Source organism: Oncorhynchus clarkii, chromosome 27, assembly GCF_045791955.1.
Source record: "Oncorhynchus clarkii lewisi isolate Uvic-CL-2024 chromosome 27, UVic_Ocla_1.0, whole genome shotgun sequence".
NCBI lineage: Eukaryota > Metazoa > Chordata > Actinopteri > Salmoniformes > Salmonidae > Oncorhynchus > Oncorhynchus clarkii.
In genome coordinates this window covers 23,359,155-23,379,246 of record NC_092173.1, presented here as the reverse complement: position 1 = coordinate 23,379,246, position 20,092 = coordinate 23,359,155, and the positions used below count along the sequence as shown (strand labels likewise).

Sequence of the window (20,092 nt, the reverse complement as noted above, 5' to 3'; positions counted from 1 at the left end):
ATAATCTTGAACAGAGATAACTTTACATGCGTGTTCATTCGTATTATTATTTTTGTTTAATATGGCATCTATATTTATTTTGCAGATTTGTTTATTATTCATTCTAAAACCAATCTATAGAAACAGTATAGCAAGAATAAACTACATTTCCCAGAACCATACTTCCACATCCACATGTACGGGTTCTCTTAGGGGCTCGTGCACGGGTTGAACTTCCTTTCACTCCGACATCTTAACGGTGGGACATCATGGTAAGAGTTTTAGCGTGATTTTTCCTTAAATTCGAGGGCGGAAAAAATATTTGACTCGAAAAAGTTCAGATTCTGGATAGATCGGGATGGGTAGGTGGAAAATATTATTTGTCCGCAGCGTTCTGACCATGATTATGGATGGAATAGCTCACTTTACGATTCCAGTTGGCCATGCTTTCTAGCTAACGGTAGCTGGCTTGGCTACGTTAGCTGACCTGCGGCTGATGGTGCACTGCGTGATCAGCCAACCATCGGTTTATGTTGCAGACAATCAATTGTCTTATGTCCCAATGTGTAGATATCTCATAGTCTGACCTTTCCCACACATGTATCAATTAATCAGATTATGCAAACTGTCCGCTAGTTCTCTGCAGACCACGGTTGGCTGGAGTCTAGACCACTTGGTTTAACTGGAGTCGGTTGTTGATTAGCTGGCTAGTTGTTAGCCTGTAACTAGGCCGTCGCTAGTTAATTTAGGTCCAACTACATTTACAGACACTACTAAAATATGCACAGGCATATATCCTATTTGGTTAAATTCCAATTAATAGACTAACGTTAGTGACTATCTGAATTAGCAAACCAACTGACGTTACGTTATAGTGCACTTACAAATTACCAGCAGAAGTTTGCTAGTTTTGGGAAATGTGTGGTGGTTCATTCCGCATCAGTTAGATAATGGTACTGTGATGTGGCTTATTCCAGCCTCCTAAAGACGCCAAGGGGAAGGGGAAGGATTCCGGGAAGTCCAAAAAGGACAAGGATCCAGCCAACAAATCCGGAGGCAAAGCCAAGAAGAAGGTATGTCCTGATATCCATTGATCTCTTCTTGGGGGTTTATTCCTTTGGTGTCATAAAATGGTTGCACTGTCAGGAGTGAGCAACTTCTCCCATTTACTCTGAGCAGAAGTGGTCCAAGGGAAAGGTGAGGGATAAGCTCAACAACCTGGTCCTCTTCGACAAGGCCACCTATGAAAAGTTGAACAAGGAAGTGCCCAACTACAAGCTCATCACACCAGCAGTTGTGTCCGAGAGGCTAAAGATCAGAGGGTCTCTGGCCAGGGCTGCCCTCCAGGAACTGCTCAGCAAAGGTAAACCCTGACCCCTGCTCTTGATTCTCAACCATAGTGTTTACTCGTAGTGAACTTGATTTAAATTAAGAAGTAGTCGGGTAGCCAAATCTGACTTTATGTAAGACAGGGCCCTAACATCAAAGTGCAGATGGTACATGTTTGTCAGAATAGACATACACTCTTTTTAATGGACTGCTGGTACACTACTGTCATGTTTATCTACAATAGTGTTGTTTTTTGGCATGCTACACTCTGTGTCAGTAGTCTGAGGACAATGATCTGGTTCAATTTTGAGCTTTGCTACAGTGAACCCCAGTTTGACTCAACAAGGCACTGACTCTTGTAGGTCTGCCACAGAGCCAACTGGTACAGATACTTTTACAAAGCCAGTAAGCCCCACTTACATATACCGATGTTTAGCACTCCTCTCGCTTGCCATCCAAATGGAACACTAAATATTTCGTACTTGCAACTCTCTTTGCAAAATTAACATGTTTTGTAATGTTCATAAGTCCTGTTCCCATCAATGTCACTTTTAACCCCTGTCGGCAGTATAGTCTTCCCTCGGGGGGAAAATACCATCATTTTGGTAAACATTGGCGCTGATCAGTGACTACTAAGACTGGCACTGTAACCTCTGCTCTTTCAGCATCAAGTGTTGTGTATATTGTCCTAACTTGTGTCAGGGCAGTGAGTGGGTCTAACTTTTCTGGGTGAGTTGGTAATGTGGGACCATAGTATTTCAATATCTGTAAAACATAAATGGCACGTTCCATTCTGCCACCCCTCTAGGCATGATCAAGTTGGTGTCAAAACACAGATCGCAGGTGATCTACACACGTAACACCAAGGGTCCCGAGGAGGAGGGTGGTGTTGTGGTTCCAGACAAGCCAGAGAAGCCTGAGAAGGCAGCTAAGGCAGCAAAGGGAGAGAAGGGAGAGAAGGAAGAGAAAGCATAAACTGGTATGTTATGATATTAGTCCTGATGGAACTAGCCTACATTATATTGGAACAAACTGAATGTTCCTCGCTGCAATTCACTATTGCTGGTATTACCTGATTTTAATGTGTTGGCGTTGAACATGTTACACACATATTAACAAGCAGGTTGGAGGACTTATGCTATAAATACCATCTAAAATCCAGTTTTTTTTTCAGGTTGTGATTCCTGTGTTCAGATGTGATGTACGGTGAATAAAATTCTTAAAAGAGATTTGCATTTCGTTTTTTGTATTCCTTGTGATATTCTCCCTGATGTAGCTCCAGATCATTTAGCTTGAATGAGTTGACACTCGATTGCATTTGGCTGGAGATCTGTGAATCTAGTTTCAGAATGACAACTCTATTTGATATTCTAATGTACACATCAATTGATCTAGCAATATCCACAAGGTGCAAACCTTGATTTTGAACAAATTGGGGTTACAATATCACACAATGTTTCCTCTGCATGAAAACACTTAAACTCACTTCAACTTCACTATGAACATCATTGCCAAATCCAGGGCCTCAGACCTGCCAATAACAAACCCTGCCATTGACTGTTGGTGTTTTTTTTAGCTTTGCCCTTGCATCAAATAAGTTTGAAAATGTAATCCCGATGGGAGAGGACAGTGCTGTGGCGTGTAACATAAAACTAAGTGGTGTGAAGTGTTGTGGCGGTATTACACTATCAAAATGGTGCTTTGGGACTGAAGACGAGCGGGCTGAGGCGTCCCCTTGGAGGCCCACTGCTGAGGATGTTTACACCTCACTTAGTGTGTTGTGTTCAATTAGTATCAATGCTTCCCTTTATAATGGAACTCGCCCAACCCTACATTTGTGCTTTCACTTGAGCTGTATTTGTTAATTTTGTCACCCATTAAATTCAGTAGGACCTCCGGGTTCCTGTATTCCAAATAAGGTGGATTGTTTCTGATGCATTTCTGGTAGGGTTGGAACTTAACCATAACCCCTACTGTAACCTTTTAACTTAAACTTCTGGGGGGGGTTCCAAAGATCCCGAATAAAGAGAGACCAATGCGTTTCTGCTTTCATCCATGTTGGGAGTCAGCAGTGGATGTGTGTAAAGAGCTGCTACAGGCAACTAAATAGTGAGTTATTTATTGACAAATGGCATGAAATAAATGAATTTCTCTGCTTCAGTTTAGGGGCTTGAGCCGGGGGTGGGTGAGACGCGGGGTAGCTTACTGATGGATGCTGCCGCTTGTCATTGCACAGCACTACCTTGAGCGGCGATGGGGGGAAAATAATAGTCCGCGGGACACTGACAGATGCTCAACCTCTTCTGCCACCATCGGGTCCTCTGGCATCACGCCTATGAGAGCACAATAACTTTTGTTTCCCTAATTTTTCTCCCATTTACGTATTGATTTATATGGTTAACTGTATGCAACAGTGGTTAAATGTCACATTAATATTCACATGTAATTTTGTCTTAGCAACTAAATGATCTTTCATTGGGTTTTATTCTCTATATCTGTTCATTTTGCAAACTATAAACCATCCAATCAGATGGCACTTTGTGTTGAGTAGTGGTAAACATTTTCTCTGTCTGGGTGGGCAAATAACCTTTTTGTCAAATGACCAAGAAATGCATTTAAAGTAAATATTTGACCTAGAAACAGATTAGCATATGGACTGTTTGTATTTTGTTACTGTTCCATCTCTGTTGGTAGCAATTTGCCATGTCTTCATATATGACAGTAGTATGAATCAAGGTTCAGTGAAATGATACAAAGCTCTATGCATAACAAACTCCCCACACTGCTTCCATTTCAACTTCTGCTACAGTAACGCCCCTATCTATTAATACAAGTTGTATTAGTCATATGTATGGAATACGCGTTGTATATATCATCCAGAGAAACGCTTACTTGCAGCTTCCTTCTCGACAATGCAACAATAACAAATAAAAGATAGCAATACAAATTTATGCAGTGGCTGCTGAGGGGAGGACGGCTCATAATAATGGTTGGAATAGAGCTAATGGAATGTCATCAAACACATGTAAACCGTGTGTTTGATGTATTTGATACCATTCCACTTATTTAGCTCCATCCATTACCACAAGCCCGTCCTCCCCAATTAAGGTGCCACTAATCTCCTGTGGAACATAATGTAAATAGAACAAAATGTTTTAGCGTAAGTATTTAATACATGATGTAGTTGTAGCCTGTCTGTCTCTTCTGTTCCTGACAGCCCTCCACAAGATCGACCAGGTCTACCTGTCATACTGAAGCTGTCAAGAAGACTACTGCCAAACTCCCAAGTGAAAGCTATAGCTGAAGCTTCTTAAATTAGACTCAAGCTCATGCTTTGCAAGTGACACACTGGTATTCATGGAAGCTAAGGGCACATCACATTCCAGACAACTGATTTCCCACCTCGACACTTTTGAAAATATTTCCCAGAGTCACAGATACCCTGCTGTATCAATGAGCGTTGGCTGCTCGCAGAGATGATTTGAGAGGGTAATCAAAATAAGGGAAGCCCAAGGTAGAGAGAGAGGCACATTTGATATGCAGGAAGTGGGAGCGCCGTCTCATGGTGATTAGTTGGGGCAGTTCCATGGCTAGATTTATGGCACGCAGCTGTTGAACGCCTGACAGACATCCGAGGCAAGGGATCCACTGCTGCTACCCCTTTTACTGCTGTTTCAGAAGAGCTCTGTTTGCTACTGGAGAGGGAGCTCGTTGTCTCAGCACACAAAGGTAGGCAACATGCTCTCATTGTCATTGCTACTGTACTAGTCAGTGCTCTGTGAATATCTGCAGCTTTTGAATACTCTAGTGTTTAAACTCAAGTCTTCACAGTCTAAACTTTGACCTGTCTTGTGATTGGTGGTGACATTGGTGTCCTTATTGTTTTGCTTGTTTGTTTTCACTTTTTTATTTTAGATGTGTAATTTTTATAGAAAGAAACACTTGAATTTCAATGTAAGTGGATTTATTGTCCCAGAACTATTGTTTCATGTGCTTGTAATAATTTTACCATACATGGTCAAGAATATTGGGGGACAGAAAAAAGTTGTCAGTGTACTTGTTACAATTTCAGTTAATTTCCCTTGTTACTGTATCATATTCTGTTGATTAGTTTTACTCATGTTATGTCCTGTGGCTCTTTTTAAATTTAGAACCCAATGCTATGCCCTATTTTTAGAAGTGGAAGCATTACAGCAGATGTGAGACATGGACACAGCAGCTTAGACCGAGACAAAACACTTAGCAGAGAACTAAAAGGGCTTGGCCTTCGATCGCCTTCTTTCCGACAGCTACCATCTGAGCTCCTGAGTATTGTTTTTTCCCCTCAGCAGTCTTTATGTGAATATCCTCCAGCTAACTCACTGTGGGGATTTGGAAGTTCTGCTGGCACCTGAGCAGGTCAACGTTAGGTGACTGAACATGGCAGTAATCGTAGCATCACTGGTTTGAGGTTAATGGACAAGGGCCCCAAGATGAAAAGCAATGTTAAAAGTCTATACGGTGAACTCAATACTCTTCATAATAGAAGGACAGTGAAGTCTTATTGGGCTTTTTAAATTAGTTTTAAAACCCTTTTCATGTGATCAGGCCTCATAAAGTGTTACGTTCAACGACTAGGTTTGTGTTCTGTGAAAGTGACATGACTAGCATTTTGTTTCCTAAAGTACATTAGCTGAGGAGGATTCTTTCCATTGCGGTCCAGTGGTGAGGTTGTTTAAGGAATGTTTATTTGGGTTGCTATGGTAAGATTGGTCTGTGGCTGGGCTGGCACGCTGAAACTGGAGCCTGAAAACCTCAAGAAATTCTGCCACCAGGCTGCTCCCACGCTGTTGTTTTAGCAGTAGCTCTCCTCCTAATTCTCCTCTTTAAATTAATTAGGGAAAGAAAATTCATTAACACCTCAATTAACATTTCAGTTATTTAACCTTTATTATTAATTTTGGCATTTTATAGAGTATTATTACAGTGTTTTTTTTTTTTTTTAGCACATGTATGCACTTTCTTAAATTCATACTGCTAACACACTGTATGGGCATCTCTAATTTATATTATATGGTACCATTTTATAAAGAAAGGGTATAAGCCCTGTGTGGATGGTTCTTTTCAGTTAGTTGCAGTTTGTATTCACTATAAGATGGGTCAAGAGGAAACCAATTTTGGGAACTGTTGCAATCCAATTTGTCATTGTGATTTATTCTGATGACTCAGTCCAATTAATAATACAAATGAGCATTGGTATAAAAAAAAACATACCACACAACAAAGATTACCTCCACATTTCCTTGGGTTAGTTTTTTTTGCTACATAATTTGTGTGAATAAGGGTTATTTATCACTGCTAGTCTGTGGATACAGTGTGACAGGTCCTGGGGAAAGATGGGACCTGGTGGTGAGAGATACTCTCTATCCTTTATGCCAACACACTTGCTGCCTTTGCAAGTTTGCATTTTTATGGTAACAGCAGGAAACAAGCTGTTTGTATACGCAATGACTAGGCGTTTATCATCTTCTCTGAAACATCTCTTCTTAGGGGACGGACCCAAGTAGGGAGCATGTATACTATTAATCCATCTACCTTTGATATAGTCACTAAGATATATCGCTGAGGGAGCAACATGGTGGCATTCAGTAAAAAATGTCTTAAAAAAACAAAAATTAGGATTTATAATAAAAACAAAGAGCTATAATAGTGCCACACATTGCCAGTTAACTTCCCCAGCCTCTCCAGGTAGGTCTAACCTTATTATTATTGGTTGGGAGCCAGCCAAATTACACGGAGGTGCTGTACTAGCTTAGCATCTGTTCATGTCAGGAAAGAATTATAGATCACAATGAAAAGTTGCTCCTTAAACATGGTGGAGACCATGTTTACTCCTCCAATGAGGCAGAGCATCTGTCCATATGTAAATCACCCAAGCTGCTATGTCTCCATTCCACACTGGCATGAAACAAATCAACCAGACAGTCAGTTTACCATTTGTTTAGTTTTTGTCAACAAGCTAATGTCAGTATGAAGTTAACAGCAGATCTTGGGGAAACTGGGATGATACAGAAACTATGTTGTGTGAAATATTTTGCAGTATTGGTGTCGACCAGTGGAGGCTGGTGAGGGGAGGATGGCTCATAGTAATGGCTGTAATTGAGTAGATGGAATGGAATGCTTCATTGCATTAATTCCATTCCAGCCATTACTATGAGCTGTCCTCCCCTCACCAGCCTCCACTGGTGCTGACAGAGATTAAATTAATTGAACAAATTCATTCATTTGTATCACCTTTATCAGTCACATTTAATCATGGTGTCTGTATATACTTTATTCACTCAGTGTTAAACACGATTCTAGGATTCAGTGTGGAGATTATTTGGTGAAAGGGCTTGTTTCGTTGTCATTGTTTGTGAAAGGCATTTTTTTAGCTACTGCCTACAACTCAATTAATTTTCTTCAGGCATTGACTTGAATGAAAGTATCAACGTTGATTAATCAATTAAATGTGACACCAGCCCTGGCTCCATTATTGTAGGGCAAAAAAGCTATGGCTTTGTGCTCAGCCCTCAGACTATATTCTCAGCGCATCCTTTAGAAATATTACTGGGGTTTTTATGTCTCTGTGTCATATCATTAATCCACCCTTTACAGAAGAGTAGAATGCTTGAAAAAAAAAGCTCTAACTGGTCAATAAATGAGATAATTTTGCTCTTATATGACATAAATATGAAGAAGCAGCAAAGCCTTTGCCATTTATATCTCTGGTACTGTTGATTTATATGAGTGTGCATTCCGATAGAACACAAGAATCACACTGTTCAGTTCTACAGTATAGGGGCTGGACTTTAAAACTAAAGCCAATGGAATGAGGAGTTCTCTCTCTTGCTGTTAGCCATCTTTGAGATGTCAGAAATATATTCACGTTTTCCATGTGTTCTGGACAGATATCCAGCTGATCATTAGTGACGGAGGTGTTTAGAGTCATAAGAACAGGCATTGTACTGTACATGGTTGCTAATAATATGAAGCAAATTCCAGTAGATTTTGATTTATTCAACCTTTATTTAACTAAGCAAGTGATGCATGATGATGATGATGATGATGATTTTAAATAACTGCCACTTCAGGGTAATGTATTGTCTGACTGACTATACATGTCCATTGATCTAAACTGCCTATTTTCTTGTCCATGTGTTTTCCCCAGCAGATGGTGAGGGAGCAGTATGTCAACACCACCCAGGACAGCAGTGTCCCTGCCCCGGTCCCTGACTCAATCTATAAGATCGGGATCTACGGTTGGAGGAAGCGCTGCCTCTACCTGTTTGTCCTGCTGCTCATTATCATCCTCACTGTGAACTTTGCCCTTACCATATGGATCCTCCGGGTCATGTGGTTTAACACGGTATGTTGGGTCACTGACATGGCTCTCCAAAAACTGCTTAGCTCTAGTTCATTAATAACACGTTACCTGACCTTTACTGTAGACTACAGACAGATTTAAAATCAAATCAAATTCTACCTTACAGTGAAATGCTTACTTACAAGCCCTTAACCAACAATGCAGTTAAGAAAATAAAACTTTGGGGGCAGTGCAAATAGTCTGGGTTGCCATTTGATTAGCTGTTCAGGAGTCTTATGGCTTGGGGGTAGAAGCTTCTTGGACCTAGACTTGGCGCTCAGGTATCGCTTGCTGTGAGAACAGTCTTTGACTAGGGTGGAGTCTTTTACAATTTTTAGGGCCTTCCTCTGACACCACCTGGTATTGAGGTCCTGGATGGCAGGAAGCAATATTTTGGAGTGGTTGTATGGACAAAACGCCATATAATATTATTCCTGAATTAATGAAAAATTAGAAATGTTTGTTAATGAAACAAAGAAACATCCCTCCAGATGCAAATGTAGATTTATGAAGATGCTCTAGAACAGTGGTCAACCAACCGGTCCATCGCGATCGACTGGTCGATCTTCTAGGCATTCCTAGTCAGATCACCTAACATTTCTGTAGAAAAGTAAACGATAAAAGGATTTTGCGCTCCTTTATTGTTATTTTTATTCGACTGCGCTTTTTGGCGGAAGGTGCATTTGATTTAGAAGCTCTGCGCGCTGGATACGCAGCGTGTTCCCATTTAACCTTTTCATTTGTCTGTATTGACAAACTCCGCCTACCAGGCTGACAAGAATAGCCAATCAGATAGCTCGAATCACCGTGCCTATAGGTTCCACGACCCACAAGAGTTTGATATTATTATTTAACTAGGCAAGTCAGTTAAGAACAAATTCTTATTTACAATGACGGCCTCTTGCGGGGACAAGGCAGGGATTAAAACATAAATATAAAATAGGACAAAACACACATCACGACAAGTGAGACAACACTACATAAAGAGAGACCTAAGACAACAGCATGACAGAAACACATGAAAACACAGCATGGTAGCAACGCATGACAATAACAAGGTAGCAGCTCAAAACATGGTACAAATATTATTGGGCACAGACAACAACAAAGGGCAAGAAGGTAGAGAAAACAGCACCACGCGAAGCAGCCACAACTGCCAGTAAGAGTGTCCGCGATTGAGTCTTTGAATGAGCGTTTTTTGCAGCTCGTTCCAGTCGCTAGCTGCAGCGAACTTAAAAGACAAGCGATGACCGTTAACATAATGTGACTGGCAGAGTGTTGAATGTGGAGGACGAGGGCTGCAGTATGTATCTTAGATAGGGGGTTTGAGGCTTAAGAGGGTTTTATAAATAAGCATCAATCAACAAGTGGATCTTGCGACGGCTATACAGGGGCGGTAGTGGGAGAAGATGGAACGAGATGGATTTTGGCCGACATTCTACACATTTTCTCTTCGATTAAACATTTGATCTCAATACAGTTTTCTGTTCCCGAAACTACACTTTGTTACGAACAGAGTGAACTACGTTTTGAAGAATGTCCCCTTCGCCAACGTTTTAAAAAATTGCGTTGTTCAGGAGTGCAAACGCAAATTGAGTTATTGCACACGCGCACTTCAGAGTAGGCGTTCCCTAAATGAAATATGCGAATGCGTTCTAAAACTCGCCAATAGTATCTCTCTAGCCCGTGCTTGGCTCTGCCCCTCCTTGCTTGTTCTACCCACTATGACTAATTTGTTCCCGTTTGAAACGACAGGCTGTGGTCTATCTTGATTTTAGCTATAAGTATATTTGACTGAGCCCTCTCTGCATTGTTAAAAAAAAATCCTCGGGAGGCTCTGCATTTGCGTCACACCATCCATACGGCGCCACGACCTCATTTCTGATCAAACATAAATTGGCTCTTAGTAGCCAAGTGTATCGACAGGCCAACGTTTTGTATTACTAGCAGCTCCTCCTGTCTATATTAAAATCGAGGAATATTTCACATTCTCTGGTCATAGGAACAACATGAATTTGTCCATGAGGCAGAAATAATGCGGTGCGATTCGAGTTTCGCCATCAATGGGAGGAGGTGTACCCTCTCTGGTCACTCAACTGGAGGAAAGAAGAGAGCAGAGGCGGATCCTCTGTTGCTCTCTCCTTCCCTCCGCCGAGACTGACCATCCAGTGCAGGTACTATCAGTTCAGTAAAATAAAAAGCAACTTATTTCAATGTATGCTCAGCTGTGCCTCACAAGTGATACAACAACTAATCTATTTTGTTATCAAAGCTCGAGTTTTGAAATATAATATGGTCTGAGAACAATATTGTCAGGCCAAGCATATAGCCAATATGATGTGATAATGTATTAGGCCAAAACTGTTTTGATTAATATTGCATTGATTTACAATTTAAGCAATGTTTAAAAGTGATAGAAGCCCGGCTTATACCTGCTTCTAACTTACGTCCTTTGTCCTGATTTTGTCCACATTCTTATTGTACCCACAGTTTTAGACAGGTGTAGACAATCAAAAGACACATTGATCTGATTGTGATCAGATCATCCTGCCACCCTCCGGAAGTAGTCAGAAAACGCATTGTGTCTGGATATCTTACAAGTGTAGACAGATCTGGACAGAGAAACCATTTAAATCATCATTATTCCGCACTCTAAAATCATTGACAGGTGGAACCATTAACTGATTACATCAATATGTGTCTTACAATAAATACATACTATTTAGCTGTGAAATCATTTATATAAAGGAAGAGACCAGGAAATCAGGTCACAATGCAGACACAGTGGACAGATAGCAGACACATTTTAATACCATGTGTAGACACAATTAGAATTTAGACAAGATCAGGACAAAGGACACATGTTAGCACCAGGTATAAATAGGGCTTAGGAGTTACTGAAACAACACAACACACCCTGGGAATGTAGTGACTGCATTGGCAGAGCAAACACATAGATCTCTGCTGCTTTAGTTTGAGTTTACCCTCAGTCCTGGGGGGTATAGCCACATGTCTCTTATCCTTGGCATCCAATGGCTGCCTGGTGGGATGAATAAAAACCAACATTCGCCCTCTAGCACAGTAAGCTTCGTTTTATACACATTTCATGATTCCTCCGTACTTTTGGAATATAGCCTGAGAGAAGTAGTTATTATGTGAAATTGAAATCAGAGATTTTGCTTTTCTTTCACACTAGATCATTATCAAAGTCACTATTGCCTGGGGTGCTATGAATCATATATTCACTGCAGTGTGTTTAACTCCCAACACTATACCCAGCAGAGACCATCACCTAAAATAGATTCACTCACCATCCAGAGTTAGAAGCAACACATGGTGTCACAGAAATCCTTGGAGACACAGTATGGTCATGGTTACGGAGTGAATTTCTTGTAGGACCCTGTGCACTGCCTTGCTGAGTTAATTCTTTCTGCTTGTCATTGCAGGAAGGGATGGGACACCTAAAAGTAACATCGGACGGAGTGAGGCTTGAGGACGGCGAGTCAGAGTTCCTCTTTCCTCTCTACGCCCAAGAGATCCACTCCAGAGAGGTAAGCAAACAGGCTCCTACACTCCTCCTTCTCCTCTTCCTTCCTCCTCCTCCTCCTCCTCAAACACTCATACCCAGTCCAATAGGGTTGTGTTGATTAAAGTGGTTTGTTTTCCCAAGCTCTGACTCATTGTCAGGAATCCATAGAAATCAAAGTTGATTGTTTGTTGAATCTAGGATCGCTTCCTGTTAAAAACGCTGGGCAATTACATCAAACAACTGTCCTGAGGTATAGTCAGATGATCTGTATTTTGACATCGTTCTCTTGCGTAGTTGGGAAATGTGTCTTACTCAATAAGCTTTGGCAGTCCCTGTGGATGTACAGTGTAGCAAGTTCCTTATTTACCTCCTGGATATTTGTGGTGGAAAACAGTCAATGGTGTGCAATCGAGCAGCAGATGGTAACACTTTGCAGCAGTGCTCAACATGCTTATGGTTTTTCCTCATTGTGCTGTGTTTTCCTCCACTCTATCTTTGAGCTTCATTAAAAAGGCAATGTATTCACCATTTATGGACTGACACTTTCATCACTGAAGCCGACAGTTTTGAATTAGATTCAGTGTTCATTATACACAACCTGCTTTTCAAGACTTGCCCAAATAGGCTGCATCTCTTTAGCCTATTGTAACTCAGTAGTGCTTTCTGAAAGGTATGAATGAAGACCAGATACCTGAACCTGTGAGCATAACGATGCATTTTGTAACATTCATTGGCAATGCATAATTTTGTGTTGTGCCCCATGTTCAATTAAAGTCCTGTCCAGTGATATCTGACATGCACAGGATACTTTTGATGACCAAAGAGTTGTTTTTTTCCAGGACTCCTCTCTCTTGGTGAACTCGTCTGAAAACGTCACCCTCAATGCCCGCAATGAAAATAATGATGTCACCGGAAGTCTCTCTGTAGGTAAGTGGACAGAAAACACACACACCTAGACACATACAGCAGGCTAGCAATGTTTATAAATTGCACAATTCAACTGATATATGGACACTTCCGCAATTTAATTCATGGACTTGTCCTGCAGCTGTACTGTATGTAATACAACATTAGCAATGACAAAACGCATCTCCCCTTTCATATTCCATCAGATTGCCATTAATACCCCATGCCCAGCTTTCTGTCATCAGTACCAGAATGGCCTATCTGTTACACCAGGGGCCTCAGTTCTACAGAGACTATTATTTGCGCACATTTTATGGCTGGCCAGTGGGATTCGTAGAGGAGTGTGCCATAATTAGAGGGGTAACAAATGACTAAACTAATTACAGTGTTTCACGAGACTGTTAGGTATCCTTGGTCATTATGCCATCAAAGGCATTGACCTATCTATGTGACCCTCTGTGAAGGACATTTAAGGGTTTTAAAGACCAGTTATTTGGTCTATTCTCCCTCAGACATACTGTAAGTAGTTTGGAAAGAACATCTTGTTCTGTTCTTCTATAGAAAATGGTATTGAAGTGTATTAAATATCTCACTGGCCTATTTCTGCCCAGAGACAGTTGGACAGTAGGCCTATCGGCACCCTGGCTTTATTTCTTCTGAGAGAGAGGTGACAAAGTGAACAAATTCATCAAAATTTTAAAGCTGCGTGCAAAATGTACATGTTTTAATGATACAGCATATGATATCTCAATTATGCTAAGCCTATGTCCCCCAGTCCCACAGCTTTAACTGCTTCTGGTCTCTAATAATTCTCCCTGGTGTCATTTTAGGTCCAGATGTGGCCCAGGGAAATGCACAGAACTTTGTCATCAGCTCCAACACCAAGACGCTGTTTTCTGCAGATGACAAAGAGGTGGTTGTTGGGACAGACAAGCTCCGTGTCACAGGTACAATCATGTCTGCAGTGTCAGTGTCACACCACTAAGCCCATACATGGGTATACAGCATTACAGATATGAACTACAAACAGGGTTATCATTCATTTTATTGTAATTAATGAGAGCAATGTACTGAATCACTGAGTGTTTTCTTACATATCAAAGTAATACATTTTCATTTGACATGGTAGTTACTGGACTGGAGCAGTTTTACTTTTTCTGCGAAGTTGTCCTTGAAAAGGTATTGAAAGTCAAGCTCATTCATCTAAAAATGACAGGAAAGGTGACGGAAACACTGCTTTTTAATTTGTTGGTTTATAATTAAAGTATATTTATAATATAACGTAAATTGAAGCTACAGTAACTAAGAACTGAAGTTAAACATATCAGAGTCCACCCAATTGATTATAGACTGTATGCTCAAGTTGTCTATTTTGCCTAAATCTCTTTGTTGTGTCCAGTTTTAGTATTGATGGGAGGTCAGTGCCCTCGTGCTGTGTGGGGTAATTAGCTGAAGAGAGTGTCCTTTGATAGCTTCATTATGTCTCGGACATCTGGAGCCTGACGTACCGCTGAACGGTGACGGTCATTTCACTTTAGCAAGACACTGAGCAAAAGTTAACACAACCTTGGCCAGAAAACCATGCACAAACAGAACAAAGCTAAAGATGTGTATACTGTTACAATATCACTATCAGACCTAGTGAGACTCTATAGTGTGATGTCAGGTGAGCATATTTGCGTGCTATGGTAACATACGATTGGCAAAGGCTGGTGGTAATAAAGATGTAATTAGCTAGCCAAGGGAGCTGTCAACCACAATGATTAAAGCACTGCAAACATTCTCTCTCTCCTTCAAGTCTGGTGGTTGGAGGTGACTCTGAGCCAGTGCACATGTCATCCTCTCACTAACACCAGTTGACAAGCACCCAGGGGAACAATTGACTGCCAGGACCTGTAGACCCACTCACAGTACATAGCAGAATTAAATAGAATACTATATGTAACCTGTATCTCTATGGTAACACCAACGATGTTTCATTATAATTGACTATCAACTTAATAAGGAGCACCTTGTGTGTTTGCTTTTATTTAGGTCTAGAAGGTGCCCTGTTTGAACACTCTGTAGAGACGCCCCTGCTCAAAGCTGAGCCCTTCAAAGACTTGAGGTAGATGCTGGATCCCATAACCGTTGACATCTTGGAATAGGCCAATATGAAATATGAACTCTTAATTCCAATCAGTTTATTGATTGTTTTATCACAGTCATATGTGGAATTGATCAAACTGATGTTCTCCTGTGTGTTCCAGGCTGGAGTCTCCAACCCGCTCTCTCAGCATGGATGCACCAAAGGGAGTCTTTGTCAAAGCACTGGCCGGGAACATCGAGGCTGCATCTAACATGGATTTTCTATTGCACTCCAGTGAAGGACTGGTGAGGCAATGTGTGATTTACTTGCTGTTGACTGGCAGTACTGTACTTATATTTTACACTACATGTGACAGAGCCATGTACATTTACTTACTGGCCTTGATATCTATAAATAGCAGCGATGCTGTCCCCTAGTGGAATGTAAATGTACAGTGCATTCGGAAAGTATTAAGACCCTCGACTTTTTCCACATTTTGTTACGTAACAGCCTTTCTCTAAAATTTCTCAAATAGTTTTTTCCTCATCAATCTACACACAATACCCCATAATGACAAAGGAAAAACAGTTTTTTAGAATACCCCTCAGACCCTTTACTCAGTACTTTGTTGAAGCACCTTAGACAGCAATTACAGCCTTGAGTGTTCCTGGGTATGACGCTACATGTTTGGCACACCTGTATTTGGGGAGTTTCTCCAATTCTTCTCTGCAGATCTTCTCAAGCTCTGTCAGATTGGATGGGGAGCGCCGCTGCACAGCTATTTTCAGGTCTCTCCAGAGATGTCCGATAGGGCTATCTACTGTATACCACCCGTACCTTGTTACAACACAACTGATTGGCTCAAACGCATTAAGAAGGAAAGAAATTCCACAAATGTACTTTTAACAAAGCACACCTGTTAATTGAAATGCATTCCACCTCATGAAGCTGGTTGAGAGAATGCCAAGAGTGTGCAAAGCTGTCATAAAGGCAAAGGGTGGCTATTTGAAGAATCTCAAATATAAAATATATTTTGATATGTTTAACAGTTTTTGGAGGTTTCTACATTATTCCATATATGTTATTTCATTGTTTTCATGTCTTCACTATTATTCTACAATGTAGAAAATAGTACAAATAAAGAAAAACCCTTAAATGAGTAGGTGTCCAAACTTTTGACTAGTACTGTATATGTATGTTTTTCAGCAGTGGCGTGTATACAGTGGGGCAAAAAAGGTATTTAGTCAGCCACCAATTGTGCAAGTTCTCCCACTTAAAAAGATGAGAGGCCTGTAATTTTCATCATAGGTACACTTCAACTATGACAGACAAAATGAGAAAATCACATTGTAGGATTTTTAATGAGTTTATTTGCAAATTATGGTGGAAAATAAGTATTTGGTCACCTACAAACAAGCAAGATGTCTGGCTCTCACAGACCTGTAACTTCTTCTTTAAGAGGCTCCTCTGTCCTCCACTCGTTACCTGTATTAATGGCACCTGTTTGAACTTGTTATCAGTATAAAAGACACCTGTCCACAACCTCAAACAGTCACACTCCAAACTCCACTATGGCCAAGACCAAAGAGCTGTCAAAGTACACCAGAAACAAAATTGTAGACCTGCACCAGGCTGGGAAGACTGAATCTGCAATAGGTAAGCAGCTTGGTTTGAAGAAATCAACTGTGGGAGCAATTATTAGGAAATGGAAGACAAGACAAGACCACTGATAATCTCCCTCGATCTGGGGCTCCACGCAAGATCTCACCCCGTGGGGTCAAAATGATCACAAGAACGGTGAGCAAAAATCCCAGAACCACACGGGGGGACCTAGTGAATGACCTGCAGAGAGCTGGGACCAAAGTAACAAAGCCTACCATCAGTAACACACTACGCCGCCAGGGACTCAAATCCTGCAGTGCCAGACGTGTCCCCCTGCTTAAGCCAGTACATGTCCAGGCCCGTCTGAAGTTTGCTAGAGAGCATTTGGATGATCCAGAAGAAGATTGGGAGAAAGTCATATGGTCAGATGAAACCAAAATATAACTTTTTGGTAAAAACTCAACTCGTTGTGTTTGGAGGACAAAGAATGCTGAGTTGCATCCAAAGAACACCATACCTACTGTGAAGCATGGGGGTGGAAACATCATGCTTTGGGGCTGTTTTTCTGCAAAGGGACCAGGACGACTGATCCGTGTAAAGGTAAGAATGGGGCCATGTATCGTGAGATTGAGTGAAAACCTCCTTCCATCAGCAAGGGCATTGAAGATGAAACGTGGCTGGGTCTTTCAGCATGACAATGATCCCAAACACACCGCCCGGGCAACGAAGGAGTGGCTTCCTAAGAAGCATTTCAAGGTCCTGGAGTGGCCTAGCCAGTCTCCAGATCTCAACACCATAGAAAATCTTTGGAGGGAGTTGAAAGTCTGTGTTGCCCAGCAACAGCCCCAAAACATCACTGCTCTAGAGGAGATCTGCATGGAGGAATGTGCCAAGATACCAATAACGGTGTGTGAAAACCTGGTGAAGACTTACAGAAAACGTTTGACCTCTGTCATTGCCAACAAAGGGTATATAACAAAGTATTGAGAAACTTTTGGTATTGACCAAATACTTATTTTCCACCATAATTTGCAAATAAATTCATAAAAAAATCCTACAATGTGATTTTCTGGATTTTTTTCTTCTAATTTTGTCTGTCATAGTTGAAGTGTACCTATGATGAAAATTACAGGCCTCATCTTTTTAAGTGGGAGAACTTGCACAATTGGGGGCTGACTAAATACTTTTTTGCCCCACTGCACCAGCAGTGGTGCGTCTGACCACGCCCTTTGTTGTGTGTTGTCTGTGTAGGTGATTCTGGATGCCGAGACGGTGCGTCTGCCTAATCTCCCCCTGGGACAAGGAGGTGTGTCTGGAAACGCTCAGGGACTCTACGAAGTGTGTGTTTGTCCCAGCGGAAAGCTGTTCCTGTCCAAGGCCGGGGTCACCTCCACGTGCAGCGAAAGCCAAGAGTGCTAGTGAGCGTCTTTGGCATCAGATTATACCCTGGTGAATAAAAATGCCTTTATATTGGGTACTCTGAAACACTTTCATATGAATCCTCAAAAAGGCAAAACAAACAACCACAACTTTTCATATCTGAACAAAACTGCCAGTTAAACTGCAGACATATCCTCCTAAGTAATTATTTCATGGTGCATGGTTAAATTTGAGACCATTTTACTATGTAACTGAAACAGTGACATGACAACTTTATACCACAATAAGCAGTATAGTTGTTGATACCATCTTATGTTTACACTGAGTTGAGATTGTTTATTTTAGAATTATGGTATTATGGCTGGGCAATAAGGAGCTGGTTAACAGATTAAATCCTATGCAATATGTTTTTTTTATATGCAATAATATAGGACTTTGTGTGGGCCCAGTTTCCTGGACCCAGATGAAGCCTTGTCTGCAATGGAGAATCTCCCATTGAAAGTGATTTTTAGTGTAGGCTTAATCTGGGGCTGGGAAACCGGCCCTTAGTGTATTAATATGTTGTGCATATGAGCAGAAAAGCATTATATGATCTAGTCTGTAGATAAGCTGAGTATACCAAACATTAGGAACACCTTCCTAATATTTTTGATACACACAGGAAACGGTTGTGTGAAAAACCCAGCAGCGTTGCAGTACTTGAAACGAACCAGTGCGCTTGCCACCTACTACCATACCCCGTTCAAAGGCACTTTTAATTATGTTGTCTTGCCTATTGACCCTCTGAATGGCACACGTACACAATCCATACCTCAATTGTCTCAAAGCTGAAAAATCCTTCTTTAACCTGTCTTCCCCCTTCATCTACACTGATTTAAAGTGGATTTGACATCAATAAGAGGTCAATAGCTTTCCTCTGGATTCACCTGGTCAGTTTGTCATGAAAAGAGCAAGTGTTCTTATTGTTTTGTATACTAAGTGTATAATATAGTTAGTACAAATACAACCTAGTTATTGTCTAAGAAATGGAGTAGAAAATAGAGGTACAGTTGAATGTGTTTGTTACACATTCATTATGCAACATTGAGCAATCTGATACATCTGATCCTGTTGCTCGAGATTTTAAAAGTTACTGTTTTCCCAAGTACTTCATTTCATCTCACAGTTCACCAGCTGCCACTGTTTTTTTTCCTTTTAAATGTATGCATTTACTGTGTGAAATATTTTTATATTGGGGTTTAGAGTATAGTCAAACTAATCAGTATTATAAGTAATAACTTTGTAATAATGGAAAATTAAAGGGATAGTGCGACATTTTGGCAACTTTTTCTACTTACCCAGTCAGATGCACTCATGGATACGATTTGGATGTCTCTGCTGCAGTTTGAAGGAAGTGGAAGGTACTTTCTGGAGCCATTGTTAACGAGTGCAATGACTGGTAGTGTACAGGAACAGCAAGCATGTATTTTCAACACTCTCTCAAATGTTCTATATTTTGTTTATCAATACATCAATGTGTTTCTATCTTCTGTCTTGGTATAGGCTCTGAAATTAAATAGGCCCCATGTCGCACTCCTAATACTATTGCACTGCAATACTGTAGCCTACCCATAGCCTACTGTCACATACTATCAAGGCTACCGGTCTATTTACTTTAGAGCATGCTTGGCTATTTAATTAGCGATTGATAAATGGTAGCCTACTATTTGTTGCATAGCGGGAATAATTGAAATCAGTTATGTCAGAAAAGGAGACATCCTGCAATATGATTATGATTTAGGCCAATATAATAAAAGTCAAATAAATATTAGACAACATGCTGCAATCTCCTTACCAATAGCAAATGCAACTGTTTTATCATTAGGTCTACATTTGAATGTTTTTATTTCCCTACCATCATTATAATTCCTGTGCA

The 20,092-nt window shown here is 40.8% G+C and overlaps 2 protein-coding genes across 3 annotated transcripts; both read left to right on the top strand.

Moving 5' to 3' along the window:
- Positions 1 to 195: 195 nt before the first annotated feature.
- Positions 196 to 2,537, top strand: LOC139386202 (small ribosomal subunit protein eS25-like). Its single transcript, XM_071131678.1, has 5 exons — positions 196 to 251; positions 957 to 1,052; positions 1,159 to 1,342; positions 2,117 to 2,287; positions 2,483 to 2,537. The coding sequence occupies exons 1-4, from the start codon at positions 249 to 251 to the stop codon at positions 2,281 to 2,283; spliced, it is 450 nt and encodes a 149-aa protein (XP_070987779.1). The 5' UTR covers positions 196 to 248; the 3' UTR covers positions 2,284 to 2,287; positions 2,483 to 2,537.
- A 2,116-nt stretch (positions 2,538 to 4,653) lies between these two features.
- Positions 4,654 to 18,272, top strand: LOC139386023 (gamma-sarcoglycan-like). 2 transcript variants are annotated; one of them, XM_071131406.1, is made up of 8 exons: positions 4,654 to 5,037; positions 8,498 to 8,695; positions 12,139 to 12,243; positions 13,061 to 13,148; positions 13,958 to 14,074; positions 15,162 to 15,234; positions 15,377 to 15,500; positions 18,049 to 18,272. In XM_071131406.1, exons 2-8 carry the CDS (start codon positions 8,501 to 8,503, stop codon positions 18,214 to 18,216), a joined length of 870 nt encoding a protein of 289 aa, XP_070987507.1. In that variant the 5' UTR covers positions 4,654 to 5,037; positions 8,498 to 8,500; the 3' UTR covers positions 18,217 to 18,272. The 2 variants fall into 2 exon arrangements, with proteins under 2 accessions (XP_070987507.1, XP_070987506.1); XM_071131405.1 differs by having other exon boundaries at positions 4,693 to 5,037; positions 8,501 to 8,695.
- The last annotated feature ends 1,820 nt before the right edge of the window (positions 18,273 to 20,092 follow it).

What these genes read in the sequence shown, in the direction of transcription:
- LOC139386202 (XM_071131678.1), top strand. An exon ending in GAGGCAAAGCCAAGAAGAAG is followed by an intron (nt 1,053 to 1,158) that starts GTATGTCCTGAT and finishes TACTCTGAGCAG; the next exon opens with AAGTGGTCCAAGGGAAAGGT. An exon ending in CCAGGAACTGCTCAGCAAAG is followed by an intron (nt 1,343 to 2,116) that starts GTAAACCCTGAC and finishes CCACCCCTCTAG; the next exon opens with GCATGATCAAGTTGGTGTCA.
- LOC139386023 (XM_071131406.1), top strand. Translation starts at nt 8,501, where the DNA reads ATGGTGAGGGAGCAGTATGTCAACACCACCCAGGACAGCAGTGTCCCT. An exon ending in GGGTCATGTGGTTTAACACG is followed by an intron (nt 8,696 to 12,138) that starts GTATGTTGGGTC and finishes TTGTCATTGCAG; the next exon opens with GAAGGGATGGGACACCTAAA. An exon ending in AGACAAGCTCCGTGTCACAG is followed by an intron (nt 14,075 to 15,161) that starts GTACAATCATGT and finishes GCTTTTATTTAG; the next exon opens with GTCTAGAAGGTGCCCTGTTT.